Raw genomic sequence first — 23,806 nt, 5'->3', positions numbered from 1 at the left:
AGACTAGTGCGGAACGAGTGATCCGACGTTGCTACTGGCTAAAAACAGCCAATCTGATGGAATGAATTAACGACGGAGAATGATTTCGGGGAAACCTTTGGTTGAAACAAAGACATTCCAAAGCATCTCAGCCTCGTGTCTTATGTATTAATACGGGGGGGGGGGCTGCGATATTGCTCCCATAAACCGGGGTGCTGGTGATGGCTGGGCACACCAGCCACCTTAGTTGGCACTGCAAAAGCATGTTGTCACACAACAACGTCCACGTCCATGTAGCGCGGCAGATGCCAGATGCATGTCAACTGCGCACGTCCAGACAGCATCGTCACACCCTCGATGGATACGCTCTGTGCCTGCAACATGCAACGCTCACCGCCAAACGCGGCGGACGGGAGGACAACAGGTCGTGCGCTACCAAAAATTAACGCCGACGCGGCGTTCGAAGACTGAGATCGTAATTTCATCACAATTAACGAATTAAGCAAGATAATGTGACCATGTAATCTATTGAAAACTTCACCTTGCTAATGACTCAAGATTACAAATTTACTTCGCGGGCCTGTCAGTTTTTGCGTCAGTATTGCTCGACACTAGGATTTTGCGGAGATGTATGATATGGCTTGCAGTTCAGACAGCAGTTGGTACAATAGTTTGGTCGACATTGAATTCCGATCAGGTCTGTGAATATTGTTTTTTCATCATTGCAAGGAAATGTGACGAAGAGAAATGCACTTACCAAATTGCATGCTTCAACGTAAGGTTGAAATCAAACATCACTTGCAACTTGCAGGGTCTACTCGATTTTGCGCCGCTTGAAGAAAGTATCAATGCTCTTTTGCGAAGCATCATGACGGGAACTGCCGACGCCACCACCGGTGCGCTTCAACCCTTTCAAGTGATCCTTCCCATTGATCATCAATATTTGGGTGGTCCAGCCTTGCATCATGCCCGAAGTGGTGGTCTTAATTTTAGGGCGAGGTATATCTGCCTTGGGAAGCGGGTCTGCAGCGGTAGCATCTATTGATACGCCTGGTAATGGCTCAGCCATATCATTCGTCTCATCGTCTGCCGTAAGTGAAGTCGACGACTCAGCAACCAGTATTGGAGAAATTGGCGCATTGTCCACTGAAGCCGCGGTTGAAGAATCGACTTTTTCGCCTGCAGATTTGACCATGTACAATTCCAAGTAGCCGGTATTCGACCAGCCACCCAAATGCTCGAGTGACGGTAGCGGTGTGGCCAACGAGTTGGTGGATAGCATTACACTTTTGGGTGGAAAGCGGCACAGTATTCGTTTCCACAGGGTAGACAGATAGATACCGTGGGAAACGATGGCAATGACAAGCTCAGCAGGTGCTGAAGCGTCGCTCAGTAGGGGGATCAGATGACCGTCGAGGAACTCATCAGCACGTTTGGCCATGGCTTCTTTCGTCTCTACCGCCACAAAATCTGATGCAACCTGTCCAGGTGCCCTAGCATCCGCTGGCTGAGTGGCCCACTTCTTGCCTTCCATCGAACCAAAGTCCTGTTCCATAAGCAATGGTAACCGTACGATGGCGGGGACCCCATGCGCATGGTCATCAGCCCCCTCACAGCCCAGCTGACCTTCTCGAATCTTGCCGGCCGTTTTCGCAGCCCGTTGAAGGTGAGACGAGAACAGGTGGGTGAACCTCAAGCCAAGCGACTTGAAATGAAGGCCCAAGCGAGTCGCCTGCTGAAAGCCGTGGTTGGTGAGTTCCGAGTCTCTGCTCCCAGCGCTGCACGAGTTAGCAAGGCAGCGCCAAAATGTGCATTTTCCTTACAGGAGCTGTGCGACATTGTCTACCGTTTCTCCATGACGGATAAGAAATAGCCTCAGCGATTTCGCCATATTGCCCATAGCAGGCGATTGCGAAAGGTATTCGGCTTCATGACGATGGATTGATGTGGCGGAGAATGATGTTAAGCAAGCGTCTACGCAGCTGAACAAAAAACGGTGGCAACAATTCATCTTGGCGTTTTGATGACTAAGACGCACATGGCGCAGACGCGAGTATTGGCTATGAGATACACCTGATTCTACCTCACCTTCGCGACACTTCAAATTCTACTATTGCGCTCTTGTAATGTCGATAATATACTTAGCTTAATAGAAGGCCAAATATAGTTCCACTTTGCCACTCGCTGATATCTTGGTCTATTGACGTTTCCATGTTGCTTGCCAAGAGATGGTCTGGGTAAGCGCTTAGCTACCTAGGTACCTCCGTCATTCACTACCGCCAAGATGAGGCACCGAGGTCCAGCCTGATGATCGTATCTTTGGCCTCAGCAATGTTATAGGCGCCTTTGGAAATCTCGCATGCGCTCATAGGATGAGCCTCGCCTGTGTGCCGGCCTCGCTGGCCTTCAATGAGGGCGGCGACACTGCCACTGTTCGCCGCCGCTCAGCTGGCCCTCGTCGACGTAGGCTGCTTCCAGTCAGGTCAGACCAGAAAATGGGCATCGTCAACTCAGGCTCATTCACATCTGCCTGCTCGCATTGAGCCAAATCGACTCGCAGGCAAACCCAAAACACGCAGCTTTTGTTCAAAGTTCTTACAACTCGTGTGCATCGTACTTGATGCCCTACACCCACCCACACGTCATTATTGGATACCATCACTCCCTCTAATGTGAACCCGTTGCTTCAAGCTTGTAAAATTTCCAAGTTTTTTTTACCTTCACTCGAAACGATTAATCCTACGGACTGTTGATCTCACTTGACGAGCCGCGCTAGGTAAACTGAAGCAAACGCAGTCTTCACTTGGTTCCCGTGATACAACGCTTTCATCTTAAATAGAGAAACACACACTTGTTCTCGTCTCTCGTTGCACCTCTCCACCAATTATCGAAGTTTACACAACGCTTCACTAGAACCTAATCATGTCATAGACTCATCCAGAAATTGTGCTCAGACAGATTTACGAGTCGTTAACATTTGCGCAATGGCAAATAATAGCGACCCAACCCAAGCCGACTACGATTTCGACTTCAGCCTACCGCATGGTGTTGACATTGACGACTATTCTATCGATGATGTGGCCTACCCAAGGAACTCTGACTCACCACACAGCGACGAAGATACCCAAAACGCCAATCGAGATGGTCCCGATCGAGATGGTGGCGATGATTCTGAACAACTTGATGACATTTTGATGTCAGATAGTCTTCGACCCCATGAAGATGAAAGCGACCTGGTACATGAGGTCGGAGGCATCACAGAACAGATCATAAATTATGATCAATTACCAGAAGGCATTTCCGAAGATGAAGACGCCGAGGAGGCATTCGATCGCTCCTGGGGCGGCCGTCAATCTACAATCACTGCTTCAAAGACCAAGCTATCACCACGGCGTAAACATGTCGAAGATACGGAAGATGCTCCTTTGCAACTGAAGAAGCAGCGTCAGTCAATATTTGGTGGTCCAGTTAAGGAAGGTGACATGAATATGGCAGAACTTGAGCCGGTATCAAAGACCCCTGGACCGATTATTGGTCCCTACATGTCTACGCTCAGCCTCATGCCACAAGAACGAGAAGGTGGTATTCCTGATCAAACATTCAATGCTGGCTTTGATGTTCCAGCCTCAGAGGAATACGATGCATCACCGGATGGATCTCCCATGTCTGATCGCAATGTTATCATACCTCCCGACTCACAAGTAGGTCAATTCTCAAGTGATCAAATTAAACACACTTACAATTTTATATAGCCTGCCTATGAACTCCGCCAGAATATCCCACGTAAGACGGCTTTTACGTATATTGACACCGACAATTCTGGGAATTTCGATCCATTGGATGAAGCAAAACGGAAAATGCTGAAGATAAACAAGGCAAAGGCTGCTAAACTTGCACAACAGAAAAAGAAGAAAAAGCAGTCTGCACCTAAACAACAAATCGAGAAGCTTATAGTCAAGCTCCACTTCGAAGCCTTTGGTAATGTTCGCAATTACACCGATGATGAGCAGAACTGGCCAGACAACTGGTCAGAGGTCGACTCCGAATGTGAGCGCAATCGGCAAGAATATCGCGACTCCTTCCGCAGAAATACACCCGGCCACATCGTACAGATGCCTATCGAAGATCCGACAGGCGAGCTGGACGACCTGACGGGCCATCCCGTAGCCAGAGGTTGCAAGTGCTGTCGTACGAACAATCATGATTGCTCAATGATCACCAATGGAATATATCCATGCATGCAATGTGCAGTTGAAGATACTGAGTGTGAACCAATTGTTCCTGCTCCCGTCAAGGGCCGCTGTATGCAATGCGTCACCGATGGTATAGACGTCTGTTCTTTCGAATTCAAGCCTGGCGAAGCATCTTGCGATCTTTGCTTCGAGAGCGGATTGGTTTGCGTACCCTTACCGCCAGAGGGATATCGCGCCAAGAGAATCAATATTGATGACTTAATGTATGGCGAGGATAGGCCGTACGCTGCATGCACCGTTTGTCGCCAAGAGAAGAAGCGCTGCAGTCTAAAGAAGAAGACTGACAACCCGCCTTGCAAGTACTGTAAAAAGCACCGCATTGGTTGCACATTCTTTGACTTGCCAAAGCTGGATCTAGCGAAGAAGACAACTACAGCTGCCAGTGGCAGACGACCCTTAGGCCCAACAGAGGGCAAAGCGCCAGAAGTGGCAATGCCAAGCTCCTCATACTTCACCGCCGAAGACCTCGCAGACATGGAGATGAGAGAAGAAGAGACTTCCTCTCGCGAATCTACCCCCGAGATTGAAATGGAAGATAAAGCTGGCAACACCGGGCTCCTAACAAAGATTATGACCAGCTTCGCACACCCGATCAAGTTCAATGTTCCATTGGGAGCAATCTCGGACTGCAACTTCTGCGAGATGCCCATGTTTGGCATTGTCGGTCACTTTGAACGCGAAGTCCACGTCATTCGCTGGTACGACGGCCGTGGGTATACAGAAGTCGGCGGCGGCCACTGTGAATACAATAGCCCTAGCCAGATGTGTGGACTTTGCACAATCACTCGACTGCAAATCATAGTTTGTGGAGATCATCAGCTCGAACCGGCTTTCGATAGTGATAATGTGCCGGACTTCAACACAGTCACAGACGATCTAATCTCCGCTGAGCCGGGATCTGATGACATGGTATACCAACTCAAACGCTGGTGCTCCATGTGTTTCTCAGTTGCCAAATTTGGGTGCGCGAGGGTTCAACCCTCAGTGTGTGGAGAAGAGGAAGAGACAGTCGTGGGGTGTGGATTACGACTTTGCGATCGCTGTGCTGTCCGTCTCAAGGATGAGTTTGAGGGGAATATCGAACTCTTGGCTGAGCATATGGATCCGTCTCCTAAGATCAGCATTGAAGACGAGGAGAGTGACGACTTGGAGGGTATGGCTAGGGCAGATGTCGGATTTCTGAAGAAAGATGGTCTGCTCATGGCTGCTATCTACGCGGAGGATTGAGGGCCATTTTCGTATGATTCCTCGTTTGGCCAGCTGCCTTTGCAGTTTGGTCCAGTACATGGTTGGATTTTAGGTATGGAGCAACAGAATTGACGAGGGATTGGGCGATGCAGCATAATGTCATTAATAGTTTCATTATTTGGGGGATACTTTCGAGCCTTCACAGCTGTCGTTGGTTGCATGGGTAGTCTGAGGCAGAAAAGGGGAGTCGCAGATCGCCCAAGACATTATCTTAGGGCCAATATCAAAATATATATTCCATGACCCCCCCTATCCCTTGCGACATCTTTTGGTCGTAAGTAGCAAGTTTATGTCTATTCTTCTATTGGGTATTGGGGCGCAAGGCGGTGTATGTTTGTTAGTTCCCCTCAAACTAAGATTTTCATTCTAGACCATCAGGCCGTAAAACACCACTTTGTTTCTTCTGCAGCGTCTGGTTTATAACAACAAGAAGTCTATGCAATGACTGAAACCACAATTCTAAGACTCACAATAGAGAATTGATAATTGCAGGTAACGTCAACGTAATTTACTATGTTCCTTGTATTGTAGATGACAAAATCACACTGCCTGCTTCTTTTCATACCAGGTCCGTGCTATATCTGATCCACTGTCTCTATAATCCGTCAGGTCACGAAAGACAGCTTCTAGTTCTTCAGAGCTTCTTCAGTCATGATATTAAGTGACTTGGGGTCTCATCACCAGTCTGCACGCAGTTGCTCAGTGAACACAGCTCACTCACTGTCCACCATACCTCACCCATTAAAGACCGCACCAACGCCATCCCCGCGCAATGTTTGAAGTCAAAGTACCTCATGCTGGGTTCAAACGGACACATCAGGCCATTTCTTCACTCTGCGTTTCACTGGAGAAGTCTTCACGCCCCTCCTTGTGTCGCTGTTTTTTTGTTGCGGTTGGGGAGGAGCGAAGTGACAAGTTGAAGAAGAAGACTACAAGGGTTAAATGGCATGGAGTCTTGATACGAATCGTTGGTGGCGAGGAACTGCTTGGGAAGCGAAGGGAATCTTGAGGAGGCAAATTGCGCGAGATGTAGTGGAAGGGGATGGTTGGTTGGAAAAGGCAGGTGCTTGGACATAGTTGGGATGACGCGCGTCTAAGTGAATGTATCACGGATTCTTCGGGAATTAGGAGTGTGTGAGACGATCGTGTTGGATGTTAGTAACGGGTACTACTTGAATTACCACATTTCAATATTCTAGCATGTTATTGGAAGAATCAAACAATTTCATGCCGTTCAGCGGGTATCGTGACTATGAGCTACGCAGAGAATCAAATGTCGTTTAAGGTCCCTTCCCAACCCATCCACCCTAGACCCCTGACCGCTTCATCCACACCACCCCATCAATTCATCTCTATTTGCGCACCATCCTGCCCCCCACTCTCAACACTAGCCAGCACATCCTCCATGCTAGCATCCCCACTTACCATCCCACCATCATCAACCCCCGCAGAATCCATCCTCTTCTTCCCAACCCCTCTCACCCAATGCCGTTTAAGAAAATGGCCCCGCATCAACCTGAGCTTATTCTTGATTTTGACGCCACAGATCCTGCACTCCCTGCCCTTTGATTCAATGAGAAAGTCTCCCCAAATATCCGCCAAAACAAGTGCGTCGGCGGGACCCAGGAGGTCTGCAACATCGTTCTTGATGGCGTCCCACACACGTAGCAGATCTTGCAAGGGGCCATTGTTGGAGTCATGGAACTTAAGTAGTCTGGCGAGGTTTTCAGATTCTGGGTCCTCATCGCCGTTGAGGAGCAAGTCGAGCGAGTTCAACATGCGGTTGCTGAAATCGGCTTGTTTGCGTTTGCCGTCGGTCTCGGTTCGGAACCATGCTTTGAGTAAGGGAGCTTTTTGCAGCATGGAGATGAAGTTGCTGATGGTGGTTGTGGAGTTTGTGGCTAGGACAGAGGTGTGTAATGAAAGACCCATCATGGGACAGTAGGGAGGAATGCGCAGACTCTCGCCCTCAATCTGCGTGAGCACTATACCGCCTTCTAGATCTCGAGTTGCGTCTAGGGCCTCCTCCTTGCATTCTAGTGCAAATTCTTCGTATGTGGCTCGGAGGATGTTGAGATTGTGCGTGGTAGGTGGCCAGATGATCCAAATCATGGAACCTGCTAGAACAGTGGTGGTAGTTGTGCCTTCGCTGCTGTGTTGCAATGGGATCAATGTTTCGTTCGAAATAACAGTGCACGTCGTGTGAGTTGTATGCAGAACATCGTCAGCGGTTGCGAGATCAGCTTCGAGACAGATTTGATCCAGAGTCTCGCTTGGAAAGCTTGCAACTGCATCCTTTGCCTCAATGTCAGGGTCAGTGAGGCTCTGGATCAGCTGTAGGCTAGGATCCTGGTCGTTTGCCTCGACAGTACCGTCGACATGGCTTGAGGGCGCCCAATAGACCGGGCGACTACCGAAGTAGTCGCGTACCCTAGACAGTTCGCGCAAGCACATATCTTGCAGCTCTTGCGGAGTCAGAAAGTCGGCCTTGCTGTATGGAGACATCTCACGACTCAGTTGAGGGTAGTGATCTTCAGTGGGACCAAATTTGTGCCGCTGGACAGCCCTGATGTTGCACTTGTGAGGCGCAAGCTTGCCGTCGTTGAGGAGTGAAGTGAAAAGGGTGGTGTGATTGGATTCTGACATGTTGAGTGCTGTTGCTGTTCCCGCTGCAGCAAGAGCTACCATTATGTGGTAAGAAAGTTTGTGTTGGGTTTGGGCGATAGGATTGATGGATTAGGTTAGAAAATAAGGGTGGAGGTTGGATAAAGATGGTGGAGCTAAGAAGTCATGCGCTCGGTCGGGCCTAGTACCTGTTGAATGACAGGCAAGCAGCAATATAAAGCTGTTTGATTGTTGCTGCTGCCTCAGAGAGGCGATGTAGATAGTTCTATGGAGACGGGTAGTCCGCTGTCTGGCCTAAATATGATCGCGAGGGTGACCGGGTCCCGGTATGCCAAGCGATAACGTGACGATAGCTTCAGGCTCGTTAAGGTAGGTAGTCTTTATCAACATTCACATGGATAGGGAACATGGTTCGTATAGTGAATCCGAAAAATTATAGTGTATTCAACTGTCTGTTTTATTGTCTGCTTTAGTGTTACCATATATATCATTGCGGCCCGTTTGTTGAAATTCCACAAGTTGCACTTTTTGATTCCCTCATTCACTTGATTCACACTGAGTCAGATATTATGACGCAGCACACTTGAATGAACGGATGGGCGGTTAATTGTATAAAAAAGGTTCATCAACCCTATACGCCCATTCCATAGATGGTACCTCTTCGAACCAGGCATGACACTGCCATCCTGCTTCTGCGCACAACCAAAAGCCACCCATTCAAACCATCCAATCCACTTTCTCCTACACCCCCATTTATGAAACTACAATGCCATGCTCAAAATAAGCCATCTCTTCATATTAGACATAGTTCTTAGTTGCGTGTCGCAAGGGGACCCGGGGCACGCTTGTGGCATGGCACCCACACCCCATTTGATAAACACTCCAATCCCCACCCCCAATCCACTCCCCAGCTCAAAGCACCTCCTAATTGCCCCCAAAGACTGATGCCAGTCATCTCAGCGCCTTGCCATGTTTAATAACTCCCATGTCCAAAATATGCAGTGATATTATTTCGCCTTTAAACCCTCTCAAAGCGCAAACATATACCCATGTTCGCCATTACACTGCTATGCCAAAAACTCCCGCCCTCTCTCCCTCTCAAGCTCCACACATCGCTCTCAAAAGCTTAATCATCAGATATCTTAAGCGTCTCACTAAACAGAAGCTACAATCATGAACCTGTGACCACAACTTCTTCAATCACGACATCATCAAAAGCGTAACTTTAGCAAAACCCCCGATGACAAAGAAGCTCATTCAACTATATACTAGCGAATAATGAACCCTCCATTAAACTCTACTCCCCACGTCCGCTCCTGCCTGACTATAACAGACGAATTCCCCTTCAAGAGAAGAACACGGGCCTGCACTCCCAGTTCTCTCCTTCCGAAGCATCGCCGCGTCAAGCCCATCGCCTTCGATTTTTTCCTCACAGCCGCCTCCACTTCCTACTCATACAAGGAGAAAGAAAATTGAACTGGGTATGTAATGTCACCATCTCCACACTCGCCTTGATCCCAGCGCCAGCAATGCAAACTATGTTCCGTGTGTCGTAAATATGTGATTCGTCATGTATGTGTATTAGGGTGGAGGTCTCGCAGTCGAAATTCCGGTTCATTTTGCATACAAGTCGTTGCAAGCGTTTCAAAATACCAAGAACAGCCTAAGCGAATCCAAAGTACTCGCCACCAGCCGTCATGGCCGTATACAGCGCCTTGCGGAGATCCTCATACGTTTCGTACTCTGGGAGATCGAGCTCTGTGGTTGTGTTAGCCCGTGTCTAGGTTACGAGTACTGGGAAGGGAAAGGTGAAGGATAAACTTACGGTTAAAGCAAGTATGACTACTCGGCAAACGATCCTTGCTTCCATAATCACGATGGATATTGAACTTGCTGAATCCATTCATACCCTCAAGTTCCTTGAAGCCATTGAGCGGCACCTTGCTCGTTCCGGTGATGAACTGCAAAAGCTTGGCCTGCTCTTCTTTTTCAAACGTGCGAATGGCGCGCCAGAACCACTGAATCTGCGGCGAAGCAGCGGTGTAGTTGTGGTATTCTGTGTTGTTCTTCCAGTCATCGACGTTGATGTCCGGCAGACCTGAGATGAGCAGCTCGAGCTCCTGTTCACTGAAGATGGAGACTAGTTCTGCTGGGACGATGTCATGGAAGCCTTTGAGGAAATGCTCGAGCTGTTCTTGGACGGCTCCCGTGAGGCGATGCTCAGTGATAAGACGGATGTACTCTTGCTTGTTGTCTTCGGTCACCGGGATATTGCGACCATTTTCGATCAGGTCGACGACTTGCATCTCGCCAAAGGCTTCGACTTCGACGGAGAAGGTTTCGGTGATGATGTCGGTAATGTCGTTGTGTAGCATCCACTCCAACGACTTGTAGTATTCCAGATCGAGCGTCTCCATGTCCTTGAGATTGACTTGCTTGCCCATTATCTGCTTGTAAACTGCACGACTGAAATGACAGTCCAGGACACGACCTTCGTACAGTGCTTTGCCGATGATGCGTCCAATAAATTTGAAGAACATCAAGTGCTCGGGATTGATAGAACTGAGACGGTTGGGGTGGAATGTCGTGCGATCGGAGGCGACTGGTACAAACAGAGCGTAGTCGGCATTGAACATCTGGCGAGAGATCACCTGGAACCATTCGCGGGTCACTCCACCGGCATCGACACCCTCTTCGCCATGGAAGCGAATGCTGAGCTTTCCGTACTTCATCTCATCTGCCGACTTGAAGTACAGCGACTTAAACGAGTCCAAGAAAACTTGATCACGACGGACTGAGAGTTGGAGTGGTGGGTGTGGTTGACGATCGCTCCCGCGAGAGTGAAGCTTGCGATTGAAGTAGTTGCGCTTGTTATCAAACTCTAGAACCTTGGAATTCTTGACCAATAGAGAGAAGGTACCGCTCATAAGCTTTGGATTCTGGCGGACAAGGTCGTTTAGGATCTTACGATGGTCTTCGGTGAATTGGAAGAACAAATTCTCCATCTTGCTCTCAGGTGGCGGGCTCGAGAGTGCAAACTCCTTGGAGACAAGCTTGGACAGAGGCGGCTCCTTGAGTGTGGTGTTTTTGCAGACGACCATGAGTGACTCGATGAGTGGGAGCAAGGTCGTAGCAATGTTGAGCATGTTACCACGTTGCCGGATGACTGTAAGGCATTCGCTGAGCTTGTTCCACAGTGGTGCAAAGGCTGCGTCTTCGTAGAGAGTCAACAGAATGTCCGCCTTTTGGGCTGGCTCCAAAGCCTCGGCCGCAGTCTCTGGCTTATCTTTAATGTCGCGAGACGGATCGAAGAGGTAGTCGAGCGCAGTAAGTGCCCGTAAGAGCTTTGTTTGGTCGGAGCTTGCTGGTGAGAATTTGGCAAGTGCAATGCCTTGAACATCTGTAGGCGACTCTGCGTTGGACACCTGTGCGGTGAGGCTCGCAAGATCTTGTAGGGTTGATCTAGCGAGCTCTTTGGCAATACCAAGCAATTCCTGACCAAAGATCTCCTTTGCACCTGGGATGGGAGATAAGTTGCTGATGACAGAGAGCGTCTCCTGGAAAACCTTGCTATTACATTCACGAGCAGCCAAAATCTTAGCCACGAGCCTGAGGTTAGCTTCTGGAACATCGGGAGGAGCCAATGCGCGGTGCCTCTTGGCCTTCTCCTCTTCGGCCTTTGTTTCGCTAGGTTTAGCCGCACTTCCTTCGCCTTCGGTAGTACTAGCACTGGGCTCAGCCGGTGCTTCGGATACGCTTGTCATCTCCGTATCTTGATCGCTGGTGCGGGTCTCTGATTGTCCACCCGGGACGGTCCGGTTTTCGGCAGCCTGGCCATCGTTGTTGGTCTCCTCTGCCTTCTTAGCGTCCTCTGCCGCCTTTTCCTTTTCCTTCTTCAGTGCCTGTAAAGGTGCTGTGATAACACGGAGCAATGTAGTGAGCTGCTCCATGATAGTTGAGCTCTCAACAATGAGCTTACGGTCCAGTAACGTGAGAAGAGCGTTTATCGGATACTTATTTGCCTTGCTCTCTTTTGCTTTGCCCTTGCGATTGGCGCGACCCTTGAGGCCGACGCCAGTCTCATGCTCGGTGAGGAAAAATGACCAGACAGCTGGATTCTTCTCAGTCAATTGGGTCAGGGTATTCAGACATTGTTGAACGACCATAAGTGGAGAGACATCGGCATTGATCGACAGAGCACCATTCTTTCGTGACGGCTTGGGAGTCTTGTCCGCAGGCTGTTGTGGTTGCTTCGCACGAATTGAAAGTTGGGCAAAGCTTCGCTCAACTGCATTTACATCGGCACTGCCATCTTGAAGGATAGACAGCAGTATGCTGATGACCTCTGCGCGGTTCTGTCGGTTCTCGCAAACATATCGTAGAATAGAACTGAGGCTAGACTTGGCGCTGCCCTGCTGAGGGATGAACATGAGCCTCAACAGTGTAGCGACACCTGCTTTGTCGAGCATTTGCACGCAAGGACGAGCCTTCTTCTTCTGCGTGGGGTCGTCATGTTGTGTTCGGCGACCGTCACGTCGGTAATTGATGTCTCCAAATTGATTGAGGCGGCGATCACCTCCATAAGCTCGGGCTTCTGCAGAGATCTCCGGAGGAAGCTGTCGTAACGTGTCCTCGTCGGTGTCCATGAGCACAGCTGCGCGGAGGTTGGGGTCCAAAGACGCCAGGAAACTTGCAGCATCCATATCTTCTCCCTGAGGTGCCACAGCAGCGCCTTGGTTGCGGCGACGATTCTCCTCGCGTTCACGACGCCGACGCTCCTGAGCTTCTTGTGCGAGCAACTCTGCACGAATCTCTGGTGGTAGAGCAGCCAAAAACTCTTCGTTGATATCTGTCGGCTGCTCCCCAGGTTCATTGGCGGGTGGGGCATCAGGGGCCTGTGATTGTGCTTGTGACTCAAGTTGTCGTGCTGTCGCGCGTTGTGCCGCGCGTTGCTCCTGCCGGCGCTCGGAGACCTGCTGCATGAGAACCTCCTCACGCATCTCCTCAGGAAGAGCATCCAGATACTCTGCGTCTATTCCCAACTCCGTGATATCATATTCACGACCTCGTATGATAGTCACAACTCTGGGAGCCGGAGGTTGCGCTGGGGCAGACTCGGTTTCAGCAGGCACAGCAGAAGGCTCGGCTGCTTCAATGCCTCCCATTGCTTGATCACCCGATGTGGCGGGCTGTTCAACGCCACCTTCGGTTTCTGTAGTCTGCTCTTGGGCTCGAGTAGCAGCCTCAGCGGCTTCACGTTCTTGTCGCTCTTTGGCTTCTTTCTCGCGGGCTTCGCGCTCCTCGCGCTCCTTCTGTTCTTGTCTCTCTTGTTCTTCCTTGAGCTTACGAGCCGCTTCGGCCTCTCGCTCTTCTTGTCGCTTCTTGGCAGCCTCTATCGCCGGAGGCACCATGACCTTCAAGATTGAATTGATAACTCGTTGACTCTTCTCGATTGCACTTGGTCCGTACAGTATCCTAGCTTCCTCTTGCCAGCGCTGGCTAGTATATGCCTTCACAAAGGCCACAGCCGAGTGAGGATCCTCCCGAGCCGAGCGTGACAGGTGCGACTCACGAGCACGCACCATCTCGCGGCGGAAGCCAGAGTCAAATGGTGGCGGTAGACCCATGGTATTACTGAAGAGGTGCAGAGCACCTCCATGTTGGTGTAGTACAGAGCCAGTACCTGAGCTCATAGCATTCAACAAATTACTGATGAAGGAGACAGGGCTGTCGCCAGAGTTGAAGAGTCGAGGGCCGCGGCCTTCTATGGCATGAACCCAGTCGCTCATACCTTCGTTCCGGATAGGAATATCGCGACCTGTCGCACGGCCGCCTCGCTGAAGTAACGGATTGATTCCGTCATCGGCAACTCGGGGTCCAGCACCAGGACGATGTGATCGGTATGCGGGTACAAGGATTCGGTCACCGGGACCGGCGGGGAACATCCATGGGCTGAGACGATGAGTGTGGCGAATAGTGGGAGCTGCTGGCCCTTCATCCCAGCCCCCGCTCCATCCAAGATCTTGCATGGCATCCTCATCATCTTCCATACCTGGATCGTAGTGAATGTCTTCGTCATATTCTTCTTCCTCTTCTTCTTCATCTGAAGGGTTAGCAAATGTTGCGCCAAAACTGAATAGATGCGACCCTGCGAACTCAAGTAGAAAGAAGCAGCGCCATGATGAAAGCAAGAAAAGGAGTGCCGTGAAGAAAAGTAGAAAATGCTTACCATCCTCCGCCATCTCATCATCCATGTAGCCCTCCATATCCGCGCCCTGGCGCATGTGTTCAAGAAGTTGTGACCCATCGACAACGAAGCCCATGGGGCCAGATGGCATGTTTGCATCACCGTTCATGACACCCTGGAAGTCGTTTTGATCGTCGCTCCAGTCATCTTCGTGGTCTTCGGCTAGGCTACCGCCTTCGTCGTCACCAGTAACCTCCTCGAGGGCTTCCAAAGCCTCTATAGCATCATCTTCGTCGATTTCTTCCTCCTCGTCATCATCATCCTCGTCATCGTCGTCTTCATCCATGTCATCGTCATCATCCTCTTCCTCATCTTCATCTTCGTCCTCCTCGGAATCATCATCAGACCCCATACCTTCGCCGCCAGCGTCTATTTCGATCTCGACATCGACATCGCCAGGCAAGCCTTCAATCTGGCCCATGCCGTCAATGTCCATCTCTAGGATTTCTTCGTCATCAGAGATGACGTCGTCGTCGCCAATGTCGGCTTCGTCGTATTCCATTTCGTCCGCATAAGGGTCGTCAAACATGATTTCTTCACCATCCTCATCTTCAGAGTCTTCGTCAGACTCAGAGTCATGAGGCGGCTCGAACATGCCAAGGGTCGAATTTCGAAATAGATCCGGCGTATCTTCACGAGTGTTGTCAATGAGATCATCATCAGATGCTACTGAGATCTCATATTCATCCGCTGAATCCGGGGCAGAAGAAGTATCGTAGTGCATGCTCAAGTCCATGGCAACATAGCACAACCACTTAAGAGGCTTCAAGATGTACTTGACAACACGCTTCGCATTCGGGAAGTTGAGGTCAATGTCCGAAATGGCTGTGGTCAGGATCGTGATGAAATTCTTCTCATACATGATCTTGGCCATTTGCTTCAGATTAGGGGTCAAGTCGGCGTTTTGGGTAAGTAGCTCGCCATTCGGACGCTGCGAGACCATTCTGGAGAAAATGTCGGCAATATTGAGTAGCCTTGAGTACTTCAGATCCAGAGGCTCGTCTGAGGCACTCGCATCCTTGAACGCCTTCAGCGCATGCTCAAGCACAAACTTGCGTACAAATAACAAATCGGTCTCTGACTCGATGTAGGGCGACTGAGTTGAATCAGTCTTGGGAATAGTGTATTCGCCGGTCTTGTTACAAAGAGAGACGATGACGTCGATTGCGCAATTGGATGTCGCCACCTTCTTCTTGAAGTTGAGATCGCCTTCATGATTCAGAGTTCCAATCGGTACTAGGTTGTTAAGCATGTAGTTGAGTACACCAGAACGAGGCTTCGACGGCGTGACTGTGTAAGGATCGGCCTTTCTTGAAAAGTTGATGAACTCAATCTTGGTGCGATTGTAGCTCTGCAACAGCTCCGCGAGACACTTTAGAATGAAGCAGCGATAAATATAAATCGGATGCGCGTCGGCCTTGAAAGTGGCTTTGTCGTATTTGCTTGGCTCTGCAGGCGCAGTTGCAGGTGGAGGGGTTGACTCAGGCGTGGACTGTGAGCTACTCCGGACCTCTGCTGGAGCGACAGGTGTGACGGACGGCGTAGTCGCTTCAGTCTTTGGTGACTCCACCTTGTCGTCAACATCCTTGTAGGCTAGCAGCTCACATAACAGATAATGAATGATACCGTCAGGATTCTCCATGACTGGCACCTTGAGATCGGAGGTTTTGGTGCGACCAAGCGAGGGCTGTTTTGGGACTTCACTCGACTCCTTGGGTTGGTCCTTCTCGGCGGTAATCTCAGAGGGCACGCCGGTGTCGAAAGACTCCTCAACAGGTGAATCAATCTTCTTGAGGATCAGAGTCTGAGGTCGCTGGTTTGGGTCGAATCGAGCTAGTTGGAGCTTCTCATTTGTGACTTCGACGAAGATCTCAGGCGCGCGAATAGCAAGCGCAAACATTTGCCGAGTGTAGCCGGTAGTATCAGTCTGTCTGCGATCTCTAGTCTCAAACATCTGTTGGATTTCTGTGCGCATGATCTGTCGTATCATTGCTTCATCCTCAATCATGTGGCGAAGCACAATCATGAAAGCACTTCGAAGGCCTTCATTGGTGACACCAGCGAGTTGCTTCACCATGAGGAAGAGACGCTGAATGTTACGCTTTTCTGCAAGACGCATGGCAATCTTCCGTGTGCGAGTGAGCATGACTAGCACGCGAGTGACTGAGAGGGCCAGCGACTCGTCCTTGCCGATCCTTGGTAACATCTCGATTATCGCATCGAACAGCTGGTTCTTCTCCTCCACGCCTACAATGGGTTCTGGCAGCTGGTCGACTGTTTGGGTTTCGGTGGTATCCTCAGTAGGCGGGGTCCATTCAATTTGAGGTGGGAGTTGATCTTCTGCTAGTAGGCGCTCAACAATGAGTAAGACCTGTCCAATCCAGGGTGACGAATCCTCAGTTGTTTGATCGGGAAAGATTTTCACGAAACCCAAGAGGGTGCTGAAATTATCCTTCAGCTCTTCGACGATGACTTCGTAAAAGTACTTGTCTTGAAGCACCAACGCCAGCAGATGCGCAGAAGCTGCAATCTTCTTTCCTTGTGAGCGGAAATCATCCTCGCTTTGTAGCGAGATGAGGGACTGAACAAGTGTAGCTCCAATCTCTGCTCGCATGGAGCTTGACTCAGGCGACTTCATGACTGCCGCAGAAATGAGATCCGCCAGCTCAAAGGTCACATCTCCATGGGAGTTGAGAACGTCGAGAGAACGGTCGACAAGGCTCTTGCGAAGTTTGGAGCGCTCTTCATCCAACTGGTCCAAGGCAACAAGCTCCGTAGAATTTCCAGTGCCCATGCGCTTCTGATAAGCCAAAGCATCGTGTGGGGTAGGGGTGGCTTGAGCAGGTTGGCTTTCAGGAACTGGGGTACTGGATGCAGGCACCTCTGGCTGCCCTATAGCGTCGTCCGCATCCTCCATCTGGACAGATTGCGTGTCTGGCATCTCAGACTCTTCTTCATCTTGTGTCGCATCGCTGCTAGCAGTAATACTACCACTGTCTGCAGACTCAGGCACAACCACCTCGGCACGACTTGGTGACGCAGAAGGTGGTCCGCGCGCTTGAATCTCGTACTGTGGGATCGGGTTTCTTGAAGCGTTGGGGCGGCTTTGATTCAGGCAATACTCTCTAGCCATGTTGAAGTTGTCGCAGCATCGATATAGTGCTTCCTCCGCAAGCGATTCGGGAAATTCCAGGTCGATCAAGCGTGCCGTATAATCTCCGTTGCGCGGCGTCCAAGGCTTAATGATTGGCTTATTGCGCTTTGGAATCTTGTCAATGCTCTTGTAGGCACCGTGTTCGCCTTCGCACTCGAGGACCGATTTGAGTATGTTGATTGAGGTCTTCACAATGGATGTGGTCGCTTTGTCCATCAGCTCTGAGTTCCAAATCTTCTCCAGAGGCTTGATGACGGCATATCGCAACTCCACGAGGAATTGCGCGGTTGAGAAATGATCAGCGCGTTCCCTATCACGATCCGGACGAGTCTGCATTGCCGAAGTCTGTTGCGATTCTCCTATCACTTTGAAGTTGATGATTTGGGCATAGAAGGCGAGAATGATCTTCAAGCCACCCAGTGACAGATTCAGGAGGCGCTGATTAGACTCTTCGCTAGTCGCCTCAGTCTTCTTCTGTGTAATCTCAAGCGCAGATTCGTAAAACTTGTCCAAGATCAATCCAAGTTCTTTGAAGCCACCTAGATTCCTAAAGGACACCAATAACAAGGTCAGCGACTGGGGCCGATCCATATTAGGATCAATCATGAGCTGAGACAGCGAGGTAAGTATGACGATCCAGTATGCGTAGCGATCTTCGATGGAGTCTGCTTCAATAGGATTCTCAAAAGTGAGCTGGTCAATGACGGCTTGAGCAAGCTGATCAGCAACAACCGTGGCACATTGTCGCTGATAGGCTTCGAGACTGCGTCGGAACAACAGCAATTTGCCAAGTGATTGGAAGAATGGTGCGATTTCCGTAGGAATCTTGCTGAGGAGGTTTCGAAGAGTCTGCGTGTTCTTGAACTGCGCGTTGTTCTGGATTGAGGTTGCCGGGTCAGGCGCAGCACTATGAGAGGCGGCGTTATCCCCACTAGGTGGGAAGTCTGAAGCAATGTTCCCAATATGGAAGAGGTTGTCGGCTTCGTCGTTGCCGAAGCCAGAGCTCTTAACTCTGGTCTCTTTCTCCCACTCAGTGGGTATATACCGCTGAAGCAGAAGTTCCTCCCAGACACAGCTGCGATGAAGCTTTCCAAGGCTGTCGACGAGGCGAGCGTACATATCTGCAAGGTTCACTTGACTGGATACGTTATGAGCAGACCTTGTACTGTACATCTGGCTCTGGAAGGTCATGGTCATGGCTCCGACAAGTGTGTGCGCTGTGACCAATGCCTTGACGAAGAAGGTGCCCTGTTCCAAGACCTCGGTATTGTCAGAAGAACCAGTACCAGTGAACGGCGCAAAGAAAGCTTGCTTCCCATTGTGATTCAGCAACGGCTGAAGACGCTCCAGAGCCTGTTGCGTTCGTTTGATGAGCGAAGGCACCGCAATATGTGGCTTCTGCTCAACCAAGACTTGGACGACGCGACCAAACTCCTCACTCATGCTACGAGTCTCAGTAGACTTGGGATCGAGACAAGCTAGGCTGGAGATGTCGAGGATGGATTCCACGCCATTGGCTTCAATGTAGGCAGCGCACATGGCATGGTTGGCAAAAAAGCCAGATAGGAAGCGACATAGAACTCTGATGTATTGTCCAGTGGTTGGGCCCTTGGCGCTGTCCTCCGTCTCGGTGATCTGATCAATGGCCACTGGCTCGTTGGATGTCTCAGTCTTGCCTTGCTCGTCTGCGTCCTTCATCTCAACGTCGGTCGTGGAGGCTTGAGAGGAACGCCCGATGACATGCTGGGCTTGGGGTCCAACCAGTGCACGGCGACCACCAGCAACAAAAAGCTTCCCAGAAGCATCCTGAGTCCAGAGCTTGGCACCAACGCCTTCTTTTTCGGCTTTGTCTGCACACGATTGCACCACACGTGCAATCAGTTCACTGAGGCAAGAGAGCACACGAGCCTTCAGAGGCGGATGGTGGCGGACCAACTCATCGAAGGAGTTTCCGATCAAAGTAGGCATCTCCGTGTCGGCGTCGAGTGCTTTAATGTGCGCAGGGCTCTCGAAAATTTCGAAGAAGCGTTTCAGAGCGGTTGAAGATTGAAAGAGCTTCATGCCAGCCTCAGCCAAACAGATTGCACCGAATGCAGGTGGCAGTGTTGATATGGCCTCAGCAACAGGTAGGATGCCTTCTGCCAACTGTGCTCCTTCAGCGCGGGGTGTATATGTCCGAGAGGTAGGTGTCGTAGTGTTTTCACTATCGATCTCAGCGGCCGTTGCTTCGGAAGCGGGCTCCCCTGCTACCGTCTCCAAGAAAGCCTCGCTGAGACCAGCTTCAGCAATGACCTGGTAGCTGGTCGGCTCATTGTGGATAAAGCTTGTGAGGATCGTGACTGCCATACTCCAGACCGTTGAACCATAGATCTTTGCGTTGGACAGGACGATACGAAGGCCACTGAGAAGCTGGGGTGAATCGATCAGATTACGCATCAGACGATCGAAGTTGCCGCCAGTGTGCGACATCATGTGATTCAAAAACTTGAACAGCCAGCGGAGACTTTGTTGGTGGTAGAATGGGATTCGATAGTCAGTGAGCTGTGTCTTGTACTCTTTGGGCATGCCCTTGTCTTCTTCAGCCAGCTTCTTCGAGATGTCGACTTCATATTGCATCAGATCGGCGATGATATCAAGCCCCTTGGCGCTCACAAGGGCAGAAAAGGCATCTCGGAGGTTGTACACGAAGGTGTCAAGAAAGTTGAGGATCTTGGGGTAATTGCGCTCTGCCTTTTCTGTACGCAACTTGAGCACCTCAACAAGTATCTCTAGAAGACCTGCCGCAACCATCTGTTCGCCAGTACGAGCCTGGGAGGTGGGTAGAGTGTTCAGAAGAGCGAACAGAGCCTCGCGCCATTCGTCCTCCTCCAAGTCGTTTGGAGAGCTAGTCTCAACGCCAAGTCCAGCAACAAGCTTACGAACAACATAGAAGAGCACACCGTGATTAACATTGACGCTCAAGGCCGCACAAATCTCGACGGATTTGGTCTTGTGTTTCGCAAGAGCTTCCAGCGCATTCAAGGTGAAGGTTTGAAGCTCCAGTGAAACGCCGTTCTCGCCGTTACCAGGAGGGTGGACTAATTCAGAAAGCTGATATGCGAGTTGTAATCGACGTGGCTCATCTGCGTCTTGTTGGCCCAATTTCGCGTGAAACTCCTTGTCGCCGTGCACATAGCCCATGTTGGAGATGGCGAGTAAACGAACCGCAACTGCATCATCGCGACCCGCCTTACCGCTCGAAAGCATCTTTGCAACGCGCAGCTTGTGCAGCAATTCATAGTGTACGCTCTCCGGTAGATTGGCGAGCCCGTGCCGAAGCAACTCATGAATGTCAGATTGCGCCACCTTTTCGGCTGACAGCTCATATGTCTTGGGGCCGTTGGCTCGACTGCTGGGTTGGCCGGGCGTGAAAGCGGGAGTACTGGGCGAATCGGTGGTGGGCGCTGGCTGGGTGGGTCGTGGGGTCCGGTTAGGGCCCATACTTGAGGTTCTTCGCACTGGCGTGGGTGTGGTAGGGGCCTCGGTCGTTGTGGTTTTGGTCCCTTCTTCGGACAGAGTGGTCGGTTCGTAATAGGAGATGAGCACGCCACCAAACTCCTGCCGGAGGGAAGAATCTGTAAGAGAGTACATGCCAACCAGATCAGAACCGCTGATTCGGTCAGAGCCAACCGCTCGCTCTCCGGATGCCTTGTCTTTTCCTTTGGCAGATGGCGTGCCGAACAGTGGCGCGACCGCTGTAGGCCCCTTGGCAAAAGGGGCTGACAGCTTTTGTACCTTGTCCAGGTTGATGTTGTAGTGGCTCGAAAGCAGCGACAGGTGTAGAGTGGCGGGAGCAAGGCGCATACGGGCGGCATGATATCGCTGAGCCAATCGGTGGCCGAGGCGAAGCGTTGTCTTGAGTAGCGAGGTCGAGGTGGTGTTGAGAAGTTTATCCAGGCGCTCGCTGCTAGAGTACAGACTACGGTTGCCGCAGTTTTCCAAGAGCATACGCGTGAAGCTGAGGATCTGCTCAATCAACTCACGGTCGCCGTCCTCTGACACGTGCAGGGTATCTAGAACGGCGTCCGTAGTGGTTTGATCGGAGCTGGCGTTAGCCTCGACAGCATCGCCCTTGAGCAGCAATCGGCGCTGGAAAGGCTGTGTTTGCGGTCCATCTACCAGCCCATATTCCTGGTTGAAAAGCTCGAGGATGTGATCGAAGCGGTTGAGCACGGGTATCCAGTGATATGCGTCACCGCGGGGAAATGGCCAGTGCTTGGGGAAGGAGGCGAGGTGGGCAGGGAGTTGGTACAGCGGTATTGATTCGGTTGCCCGTACAAAGTCGGCAATCATCGACGACTGATTTTGCTTTAGTCGAGGCGGAAGATGGAGTGGGGGGCAGTGCTTACCAGAGTGGACTCATGTCGCGAAGTAGCCTGCTTCTTGATCTTCATGTTTGCGCCGGGCGCTCGGAGGACAGAGCTTCCTTACATGCAAGCTCTTTCAGACCGGGCTATCCGAACAGCGTGGATGATGTGGTGAGAGTGGGTCACGCTGAGAAGATCTGGATTGCGATGGAGGCCGTCCTGGGAGGCGGATAGGGCGATGACTGTGACTGGCCGTGGATTTTATCAGCCGAACGGATGAGCAAATCGCGAGGCTATGCAATCAACCAGTCGACTGGTACCACTGGCAACTTGTTCGGCCCGTCCTAGGAAAGATTTGGTAGTCACAGTCGTGACGTTTTTCTTGTTGCGCGGGGAGGAGCGTTCGGTGGAGAGAAGGCGGCGGCGGTGGTGGTACCTAGGTAAGGCTGGCCGAGTCCACGGTGCAGGCGTGGATCAGCTAGGTACGCAGCTGGCGGGGGGGGGGAGGTTTGGCGGGAGGTGGGCGCCAAGTGGAAGTGCGGATCAGGCGTCTTTGGAGTCGAAGGGGGAGGGGCGTGTCGGGGAGGGGGAGGGTGAGGGTGAGGGTTGGTTGGATCAAAGGTCAAGCAAGCTACAAGCAACCAAGTTTGAGCCCTGAGAGCAGTTTCCGCCGCAATCATGAAGACAGACTGGTGGGGCCCGTGCGGCCCGGGGCTACCTAGCGTACCGCCAACTAGAGTAACTCACCATCGTCACGAACAGAACGCGTGCCAGCAGGGAATCAACGGGCAAACGCCCACCCACCCACCAGAAATCAACATCTCCAGCCCTTCTACCATGTTCCGTGGTCACAACCGATATCCTGTGGGGTTGTCGAATCGTTGGATCTTGTGTTTTCCCAGCACGCATTGCGCCGGCTCTCATTGGATAGGCTGAAAGGGTGGGACGGTTGAACGATGGATTGACCGTAACAGTGACTACCTAGGTAAGTTACTATACCTTGACTACCTCTAGGTAAGAGTCCAAAGAAATCAACCACGGCGGCTCTGACTCGGACTCTACCATTTCCTATCCATTCAACGTCGTCCATCTCCCATTCCCTTTCCCTTTCCCTTTCCCTTCCCCGTTCCCTTTCCGTCTCCCTCTCCTTCATCCACCAATCTCACAGTCTCCTCCAGCACCAACAAATCCCGCTCAAGCATCTCGGCCCAGTTCTGTATATCCCCCACCTCATTCAGCTTCTTCGTGCCATTCTGCAGCAACTTGTCCCACTCCGCACTCTGCTTCGCCAGCCCCGCCGTCTGTCGCGCAAGCTCCTTCTCCTGCTTCGATATTGCGGCCGCGTTGGCGTGTAGATCGGCTGTGCGAGTGCGCATTTCATGATCGAGCGAGGCACCAACCGAGGAGAGGGAGGCGGTGACAGCGGCCCGGGCTTCGGCTGTGCGGCGCGCCGTCTCTGCAGCCGTGGGTGGTGGAGATGGCATTCTCACGTCCAGTAAAGGCTCAAGGGGAACTAGGGTGAAGGAAGGAGTTAGGAGTTGTATTTGTGTACAATGTTTGCTGTGTTTGTTGTGTTGATGATCGTGCCACTGCGAGGTTATCAAGCTCTCAGATGGCTCTACAGCCATCACATGCGCAGGTACACAGCCAGCCTATTGGCATGATTCGTGGTCAAACATTCTGAGCAACCTCCCAGTGCTGTTAGGCTGCGTCTAGGGGGAACTGCATGAGGGTGTAACGGAAGCTAATGTGAGTGGCCGAGAAGGGGATACCACACAAGCTGGTAGACATCGCCCGGTGTGCCCTACTTAGGTACCGGTACAGTACACTTGGATATCCGTACTTCCGCAAGGCTTGAAACCACAGCCTAGCCACGTGTACAGCGAGTACGACATCAACGCCCTTTTACATGTGCTAGTCTGGTTGATGAAGCAGAGGAGTCTTCTGAGCCATC

At 51.2% G+C, this 23,806-nt stretch overlaps 4 protein-coding genes across 4 annotated transcripts; 1 reads left to right on the top strand and 3 right to left on the bottom strand.

Annotated features, from left to right (window-relative positions):
• Positions 1 to 146: 146 nt before the first annotated feature.
• IAQ61_009205 (uncharacterized protein) lies at positions 147 to 2,089 on the bottom strand. Its single transcript, XM_003836832.2, has 3 exons — positions 1,803 to 2,089; positions 737 to 1,757; positions 147 to 559 (listed from the first exon to the last, which is right to left on the bottom strand). Exons 1-2 carry the CDS (start codon positions 1,988 to 1,990, stop codon positions 794 to 796), a joined length of 1,152 nt encoding a protein of 383 aa, XP_003836880.1. The 5' UTR covers positions 1,991 to 2,089; the 3' UTR covers positions 147 to 559; positions 737 to 793.
• Positions 2,090 to 2,521: 432 nt separating this feature from the next.
• Positions 2,522 to 6,024, top strand: IAQ61_009204 (uncharacterized protein). Its single transcript, XM_003836831.2, has 2 exons — positions 2,522 to 3,680; positions 3,732 to 6,024. The coding sequence occupies exons 1-2, from the start codon at positions 2,964 to 2,966 to the stop codon at positions 5,457 to 5,459; spliced, it is 2,445 nt and encodes an 814-aa protein (XP_003836879.2). The 5' UTR covers positions 2,522 to 2,963; the 3' UTR covers positions 5,460 to 6,024.
• Positions 6,025 to 6,821: 797 nt separating this feature from the next.
• On the bottom strand, positions 6,822 to 8,126 carry IAQ61_009203 (uncharacterized protein; the record flags this gene model as incomplete). Its single annotated transcript, XM_003836830.2, has 1 exon — positions 6,822 to 8,126. One exon carries the CDS (start codon positions 8,124 to 8,126, stop codon positions 6,822 to 6,824), a length of 1,305 nt encoding a protein of 434 aa, XP_003836878.2.
• Positions 8,127 to 9,341: 1,215 nt separating this feature from the next.
• IAQ61_009202 (uncharacterized protein) lies at positions 9,342 to 23,504 on the bottom strand (the record flags this gene model as incomplete). The annotated part of the gene is made up of 6 exons (XM_066098298.1): positions 9,342 to 9,863; positions 9,931 to 14,208; positions 14,335 to 21,844; positions 21,895 to 21,933; positions 22,600 to 22,784; positions 22,934 to 23,504. Coding segments are annotated over 6 exons (12,678 nt in total), but the record flags the coding sequence as incomplete, so codon positions are not given.
• Positions 23,505 to 23,806: the final 302 nt, after the last annotated feature.

Source organism: Plenodomus lingam (genome assembly GCF_022343315.1).
Source record: "Plenodomus lingam strain CAN1 chromosome Unknown contig_5, whole genome shotgun sequence".
Lineage (NCBI taxonomy): Eukaryota > Fungi > Ascomycota > Dothideomycetes > Pleosporales > Leptosphaeriaceae > Plenodomus > Plenodomus lingam.
The sequence above is the reverse complement of the archived record's forward strand: the minus strand, read 5'-3'. Positions and strand labels throughout refer to the sequence as shown.